The sequence below is a fragment of the Rasamsonia emersonii genome (genome assembly GCF_000968595.1).
Source record: "Rasamsonia emersonii CBS 393.64 chromosome Unknown ctg1118621760504, whole genome shotgun sequence".
Lineage (NCBI taxonomy): Eukaryota > Fungi > Ascomycota > Eurotiomycetes > Eurotiales > Trichocomaceae > Rasamsonia > Rasamsonia emersonii.
Window position 1 is genome coordinate 28,512 of NW_013562955.1, and position 8,248 is coordinate 36,759.

Sequence of the window (8,248 nt, forward strand, 5' to 3'; positions counted from 1 at the left end):
GGCTTACATAACAGGCAGGCGCCTCAGACGCTCATAAAACTGACCACATGGAGTGGAAACGAGGAGCTGAGACGATCTCGGTACGCCGTTATGATCTTAGAGAGCACCTAGGTAGCCAGCGCGTGGTTTACATTATATGATCCTCATCCGTGTATTGCGTCGAATCACGGAAGGAACACGGTTGAAGAAATGCAGATGCAGTCCATCGCTCTCGACGGGCTCAGGAAGACTGCGCAAGACGTGTTGGAGTACTCTCAATACCTTCAAACCGGTGTCGGGTTTGATCCGTCGAAAGCCAGCCCGTTGATATGTGACAGCTTATACCAAGCAGCGGCTAGCTTCTCATGGCTTCAAAACCAGAATGGAGACCTGCAAATGACAATAGGATTCGTGGCAATCACTGAGATGCTGAAACTTTGGAGTACTCGATGGAAGGTGGCAGGTAAGTTCAGCTCTTTACCAACCTAGGCAACATGATCTCAGTCGCTGACTTTTGATAGGAGAATATCTCAAGATTCTAGAACTAGGACAGCAGAATGAGAACTTTGAGAAATAGTATTGGCTTGAATCACACTTCAATGAGACAACGAATGATGACTCAATGATGACCCTTTTCTTCCCGCTGTCAGCTGTTTAGGGTCTTGTAAAATCAATATTTGCAAAATATATAGGGCATATAGGACATGAACATAAACTTCTCTATTCTGGCTTAACCTAGGTACTGAGTACGTGTAATTGTGGCATTGATTGTCGAAGCAGCATCCAGACAGTTGGTTACGGCTCCGGGATTTGGTGTCGGCGGTGGAGCTTTAACTCCGCATGGAAGGTACCTCAATGTCGGACCTCGACAAGTTGATTTCGTGGCCTTTCCACGAGACTGGTTATGGCAACCAACGAGATTATTTAACGCGCAGATTATCTCTACCAGGTCGCTAGATGAGAGCTTCTTGGTCTCTCATCAGTTATTGTCAATATCTCATAAGTTAAACCTCGCTGCAGAAGCTTCATCTCGCTCGTTCTTAGCGCGAATTTCGAGAATTCGACAACATGGATAAGGACTACAAAGCTCGAAAAGAGGCTTTCGTGTCGAATCACACGGGTGGGACTATTAACGAAATCAATGCTGTGACACTTGTTTCGCCGGTGAGTTCATCCTGCTCTTTTCTGCGCCAACCTCGATTGCTGATGCGAGTGTCGTCCAGGCCGCTGTCTTGCTGTGGTCTGCCCTGCAGTCTCGCCTTTCCTTCTTCACACCATACACTGCCGCGTCACTCGTGACGGACTTTCTCCTCAATGTCGGAGCCTTCCTATTCGCGACTACGGTGTATTCCTCCTCCCCCCTTCTCCTGAACATCCTTCTCGTCTCTCCAGCCGTCCTTATCCTATTGGGATCCAAACCGACTCGTGCGCCTCAGAAAGCGAAACCTCCACGATCTACGGACACGCAAGATGGAACTTCTGAGACGCAACAGGACAACAAGGGTCGTTTGGATCCGTTTCCAATCCATCCGTTCCTTACCACGTACCGAGCTGCCATGATGGTGGCCACCTGCGTTTCGATCTTGGCGGTCGATTTCAAGGTTTTTCCCCGGCGTTTTGCCAAAGTTGAGAACTGGGGTACGTCCCTGATGGACTTGGGAGTTGGATCCTTTGTCTTCTCTGCGGGTGTCGTGTCCGCTCGGTCGATCCTCAGGAACCGAACGGCCTCGTCCTTCGCGACATTGCCCCAAAGATTGGCGGCATCGACGAGACACTCCATCCCGCTGTTGATTCTGGGCCTTATACGCCTCTACAGCGTTAAGGGACTGGACTATGCAGAGCATGTGACTGAGTATGGCGTACACTGGAACTTTTTCTTCACATTAGGTCTTTTGCCTCCGTTTGTGGAGATCTTTCACTCCCTATACGCCGTTATACCTTCTTACGAAGTTCTCTCTCTCCTGATTGCGGTCGCATACCAAGTAGCTCTCGAGTCGACCGAGTTGAAAGCTTACATTCTTATCTCGCCTCGCGGCCCAGATCTCCTCTCGAAGAATCGAGAGGGCGTCTTCTCTTTTATTGGCTACCTTGCTATATTCCTTGCCGGTCGCGCCACTGGCCTGCGCATAATTCCCCGTGGCACTTCCCCCTCTAGAACCCCTCAGCAGGCCCGGAAGAGGGTTCTTGTGTCGTTAGCGAGTCTTTCGCTGTTCTGGACGGTGCTTTTCCTGCTCAATTCCTCCTACGTCTTCGGGTACGGTGCTGGGATTCCGGTCTCACGCCGCCTGGCCAATATGCCGTACATGCTTTGGATCGCTGCGTTCAATAATGCGCAGATCTTCCTGCTCTGTCTTCTGGAAACGGTCTTGTTTCCTTCCGTGCATAGAGCGCCCGACAAGGAGAGTGAAGCTGAGCGAATTTCGTTTGCGACCAGCCGACTCATGGCGGCCTTCAACAAGAATGGACTGTTCATATTTCTGGTTGCTAACATGCTCACGGGGGCGGTGAATCTGAGCATGAACACCCTGGATGCAAATACATGGCAAGCCATGGCAGTTTTGGTTGGCTACTTGGCCGTGCTGAGCGGCATTGCATTGATATTGGATTTTTTCAACGTGAAGCTAAAACTGTAATATATACTGTCTATAGATCATATTTCCCAAGAAGGGGAAATTTAAAAAAAAATTGTACCTGGTTAGGATCATTATTTAATAGACGACTATCATTCTACCTACTGTCCTACAGCTGTCCCTTTTTGGAAGTTGAACCGCGGCAATGCAGGCCAATTGCGGTGTGATGTCAGCGACCGCGATCCCGCCGTGCAACTCTTAAGCTCTGCTCCGCCAACGACAACTAGGAGGCAGGGTCAAAATGTGAGAATAATATCCACTCCTCTGGACAAAAAGGAATCACCAGCTTTGCCTGAAGCAGAACAATTGCACAGCCATGAGCGCGCGTTTCCGCAATTACCCCGAGCCCCGTGAGGGCCCGTCCGTGCTGTACAAACACGAGGAACTATCCCTTCCCGTCCTTCGAGGTCCAATTCTGTCCCTTAGCGCGACAATGTAAGGATGAAGATGATGACACTGTCTGGTCAATCTGATAGAGAAGAGGTGTCTAGCTCTTGATCTCATAATCGCTGATTGTTATTTACTCTGCAGTATTCATTACTTGGACTTTCTCCAGAGCATCTTCTGGCGCCAAGGTGGGTTGAATATCGCGCGCGGCATCAAGGATCTCGACCACTACACTCCTCGATTCGATCCAACCGTGACTCCCATCCTGGATGACGCGTCGTTATCATCCAAACCAGTCGAGCTGCCTGTCCCGACGAAGCGCCGGAACGGCGATAATTTGGGATTCTACACCTCTGCGGATTATCATGCGCGCTACCTTTCTGGTGAACTGACACCCTCGGCGGTGATTGAGGCATTGCTTCCTTTGATCCGGCGGGACACCAATCCGCCAGGGAAGCATTCAACGGCCTTTCTTGAGTCTCAAGTTGATGCCATCCGGGCGGCGGCAGAGGCCTCAACTCAGCGTTACAAAAGCGGCAAGCCGTTGGGCCCATTGGACGGTGTCCCGGTAGCTGTGAAGGATGAGGTCCATCTTAAAGGGTATGCGAGAAAACTTGGTAGTAAGATTGACTTCAAGCACGGTATCGAAGAGACATCGTGGTGCGTCAGGAAGTGGGAAGAGGCTGGTGCCATTGTTGTGGGGAAGACGACTATGCATGAAATAGGAATTGGTAGGTATCCTTCTCGGCTTATGGACAATCCCTCAGTTATCTTTCCTTCTCTGGATTTCTTTGAATGGAAGACAGAACGACGATGGTGGCTGCTCTGGCTTCACTTGTCAAGATTTGATACTAATAGCTATTATTTCTTCCAGATACCACCAACAACAATTCCAACTACGGCACTCCCAGGAACCCGTACAACCCGGACTACTACTGCGGCGGATCATCAGGAGGATCGGGTTATGCTGTCGCGGCGGGACTGGTGCCTATCGCGCTGGGCGCAGACGGTGGAGGATCGATTCGAATCCCGGCCTCTTTCTGCGGCATCTGGGGTCTGAAACCTAGTCATGGGAGAGTCTCTGCAGCGCCAACACCGAGTCTGGCTCACAGTGTCGGAGTCTATGGGCCCATGGCGGCTAGTATTGATGATCTCGCTTTGGCCTACCGCGTTATGGCGTCTCCAGCGCCGGCCCAAGACGACGCCTTGTCCTCCGGCTTTCCAGATCCGTTGACCACCATTCTCTCTCCGTCCGCGGAATCGAGCAGGGCGAAGACGATTGGTCTCGTGCGGCCCTGGATTGACCGCGCAGAGCCCACTGTCCGGGCATTCTTTGACGCCGCCGTGGAGTTCTACCGCAACCAAAGGGGATATACGGTCGTCGACATTGAGATCCCATATCTTTCTGAGGGCCAGCGTGCACACGCGCTCACCATCCTGAGCGAGATTGCCGCGGGGATTGATCCCTCTGACGTTCGTCACCTTCTGCCCCACAGCAAGTTGCTCATCGCCGTCAGCGGCAGCAAGGCTACCAGTCAGGATTACATTGCGTCGCAGAAGCTGCGACAGCTCCTCATGTCGCATCTGGCACATCTCTTCAAGCGCTATCCCGGCCTCATCATCATGACCCCGACGACCCCGATTCCCGGGTGGAAGATCGCAGGCGGTGAGAAAGACCTGACGCACGGTGTGTCCGATGGCAGTGCCTCGACGCGAAACATGGAGTACTCGTGGCTGGCCAACTTTACCGGCTGTCCGGCCATCAGCTGTCCTGCAGGGTATGTCCGCGGGACCAACATGCCGGTGGGCATCATGGGGATGTCCGAATGGGGCAGCGAGGAGGCCCTGATCGCGTTTGCCAGGGACGGTGAGGGTATCTTAGACCTCGACATTGGAGCTTCTTCCACCACTGGTTCTAGTGCTGCTGCCGCCGCTGCTGCTGAAGATGCAGTGGTGGTCGGCAAGGGACTAAGAACACCACATGAATCACGCTGGGTTGACATCATTGCTGAGGCAAAGAGGAAGTAAGAATTGTCAGTTACTTTATCGGATGACCTGATCCAAGCAACTATCCCTGCATTCTTCCTTTTCGTATTCAACTGTCTATATGTACGTACAGTACATAGAGTATCAATCAATCGAATCATCGATCGATCGATCAAAAAAGAGAGTCCAATAAAACAGTGGAGAAGTAAAATAAAAATATCAAAAAAGAGACCGAAAACACCGTAATCCAAGAAACTCCAACAGATCGTTTCTGTATCAATAAGAAGAAAAAGAAGACGAGTCATGCCATGCCATGTCATTCATTACTCCATTTTCTTTTTTTGTTTGCTGTGTTATATTGCCAGCTTTCATACCATGAGAACGATGAGAAGAACCATAACGCCTACGATACGGAAAACCTTCGTCGAAAGAAAAAAAAATAAAATCAAATCAAATCATATCATATCCAGATACCCTCCCCTTGTTTTGGAACGAAAAACTCGCACCCAAGTCCCGCTTCTTCGCTTTGGGTCCGGAGCTCCTGCAGGATCTGTTCTCCTGGATGCGGACCATCGGTCAGGGTGTCTTTGATGTGGATGATGTACACTGATAGCCCCGCCAGAGGCGGCGGTGATGGGGGTGGTCTTGTCGTCGAGTCGGAGGAGTCTGACGCCCATCGGACGGTCGGCTGCGTGTTTGCATCACCGGCATTGATAGATTCGGTGACGCTAGGTGTGCGTTCTGGTGGTTGCAACTCTCGCGCGTTGATATCGCTAGAATTATATCGTGGTTGGGTACTTTGTGCGGAAATCGACTCTCGTATGCAGTCGCCCCCTATACATGAATTTGCTGGCACATGGGGCACTGGCCGCCTCGTCCGAGGACTGACCTGCTCGCTCCCATCGTCTGCCGAGTCGGAATCGTTTCGCTTTCGCTTGTTGTTATTAGAGCGGCGTCGGCCGTCGGCCTGCTGAGCGTCCACTACCTTGGCCGCGAGCACTTTCAGTTCTGCAATAAGGTGCCGTGGACACAAGTGACCATAAAGCGAGTTGTCGTCAACGGAGTCGTTGTAGGAACACTCGATGAAAATCGCTCGCAGCGAGCCTGATGCGACTTTGGGCGCGGCGATCTCCCATACGCGCTTGTTGCGAGGCTCCAAGGAAACAGAGTCAGGCTCGACGTCTCCAAACACGATGATTTCGCTCCCTGTCAGTCCATCACGGATAAAGAACGCGGAACTCTCGACGGTAGCCCAGCCGGAGTCTTTCCCACCGGTACTGGACAGTGGGACAAAAGGATGCGGGGTACAAGGAGAATATATGCTGGTCAAAAGTTTGTCAGTCTTCTGAACCCATTGAATTGTCGGATGCAACATACCCTCCATCCGAGTGGTCCACAGAGAACGTTCTGGACGGTACCACTAACGGGTCGGTGGTGAAGACGGCGCTGCCCACTCGATGATGCCTGCCCGTCTCAGGGTGGTATCGCTGCTTGCAACGCCCATGACTAATGCTCACGCACTTGGTAACCAGACCTTCGCACGCTCGAACATAGCCCCGGCTCTCACCACGGCCAAATCGGGGGTTCCCGCCCTCAACGAGACGCTGGTACGTGACGAGACCTGCTCCGCCATCTTCGTCTGAGAGATTCGGCCAGATGATGTCGTTGAACATGTGATTCTTGATGGCTGATATAACCGAGGGAAGAGCCGCAAGAGTCTTCGGACCATTGCCAGCCTCCAGCATGGGCGTGTTGATCGCCAAGCCAGAAAGGTGATCAAGATGAGGGTGCGTGATCAGGACCGCTCCGATGATTTCGCGAAAAATGTAGGCGGCATTGGCCTGCGCCGTTGCATGGGGAAGATCAAGACCAACAAACGGTCCTTCTTTCATCAAGGCTTTTCCATCCTTCGTGACGGTGATGTGCTGTTCCAAAGTTCGAATAATTCCAGCAAGCAGCGTACCCGCATCCACTGCCACGACCGAACTCTTGGACCACTCCGTTGAGGTTGACCGCACCAGGAGACCAGTGACATTATCCTCCCGTGGACCCCCAGTAGGACCCTGGATGCAAAAGAAATGTTAAGTCTGGGACGCTAAATTCGGACAAGGTTATTGTGACAGAGATTCATTGTCACTCAACAGTTGAAAGTCATTGTTGCAAGAGCACCCCGGACAATTCAAAACAATACAGACAAGCAGAAAATAGATAGAGATAAAACTGCAAAATTTCTCACGAAAATTGCATTTTCTCGACAATGTCCACGGGCTGAATAGAAATAGTATCAAGATGCAGCAGAAAATGAAGACGCACTCACCAGGACAATGACTTGAAAGGCTGCCTTATCCATCATATCGCGACTTTGTGGCCGGTTGTCTTGGCCCGTACGACCATCATTGGCAGGCATAGGGCAACCGCAATGCTTTTGCGAAACCGTCTCGAAACGTGGCGTCTTCCCCGAATTCCGCTGCGAGCAAGGGTAAAACCCGAACGTCGAGTTACGGTCTAGGTCGGTTCAAAGCAGGATACAAGCGAATCCTTGACCTAGGTGTCCCGGTTCGAAATTGAACAACGATGGCCCTGAAGACAGTGCCGCGTTTTCCGAGTTGCGTGGTGCGAAACTTCAATAAGAAGCTACGGAGTTGATGCGAGTCTGAACAGTTCTCAAACTCCGATATGCACGTCAATCTGTCATTTCGAAATGTTGAATCGCAAGTATTCCCTTCACAGAACTGATTCTCTTCGTGGAAATGAGCTGTATTTTTCAGTTATTATTTCACGTCAGTCCAGGCGCAGCGAGACCAGGACCAGACGTGCGGGAAAAATGAGCAGTAGAGCCAAGCACGTGCACGCGCGTTCTGTCAGTCAGGAGACAAGAGCGGTAGAAAATAACCAGAAGGTGGTCGCGCCTTGAGAGAGCGACCTTGAATCTGTGCCGGGACGTTGGCCACGTTCTCAGAATGCAATTAATTGCCGGCCACTGAGGGATGTTGGAGGAAGTCGACTCGGCTGACGACGTGAAATTCCGAAGCGCTTGGATCCTGCCTCGCCCGGTCCGATGATCAGGTCACTCCGCGGTGGCAAAAAAGGGAGAGATCCGGGCGGCTCCTGCGATAACTTAAATAAGAAGTCGCAGGCAAGTGGTCGCTGGAGTCGTCTTTGCGACTGATCGGCCAGATGCGTCAGAGCCTGCCAAGATGGGGGCGCTGCCGCGTGACGACAGCAGAGGTCAGAGCATTGACGAGAAGGAACAGCAGAGCACGCTG

The 8,248-nt window shown here is 51.7% G+C and overlaps 3 protein-coding genes across 3 annotated transcripts; 2 read left to right on the forward strand and 1 right to left on the reverse strand.

The window, feature by feature from the left end:
• Positions 1 to 1,047: 1,047 nt before the first annotated feature.
• On the forward strand, positions 1,048 to 2,612 carry T310_7131 (uncharacterized protein; the record flags this gene model as incomplete). The annotated part of the gene is made up of 2 exons (XM_013470073.1): positions 1,048 to 1,143; positions 1,203 to 2,612. 2 exons carry the CDS (start codon positions 1,048 to 1,050, stop codon positions 2,610 to 2,612), a joined length of 1,506 nt encoding a protein of 501 aa, XP_013325527.1.
• A 313-nt stretch (positions 2,613 to 2,925) lies between these two features.
• On the forward strand, positions 2,926 to 5,122 carry T310_7132 (Amidase; the record flags this gene model as incomplete). Its single annotated transcript, XM_013470074.1, has 4 exons — positions 2,926 to 3,044; positions 3,141 to 3,727; positions 3,871 to 5,020; positions 5,116 to 5,122. 4 exons carry the CDS (start codon positions 2,926 to 2,928, stop codon positions 5,120 to 5,122), a joined length of 1,863 nt encoding a protein of 620 aa, XP_013325528.1.
• Positions 5,123 to 5,442: 320 nt separating this feature from the next.
• On the reverse strand, positions 5,443 to 7,389 carry T310_7133 (CAMP-specific phosphodiesterase; the record flags this gene model as incomplete). Its single annotated transcript, XM_013470075.1, has 3 exons — positions 5,443 to 6,304; positions 6,360 to 7,045; positions 7,300 to 7,389. 3 exons carry the CDS (start codon positions 7,387 to 7,389, stop codon positions 5,443 to 5,445), a joined length of 1,638 nt encoding a protein of 545 aa, XP_013325529.1.
• Positions 7,390 to 8,248: the final 859 nt, after the last annotated feature.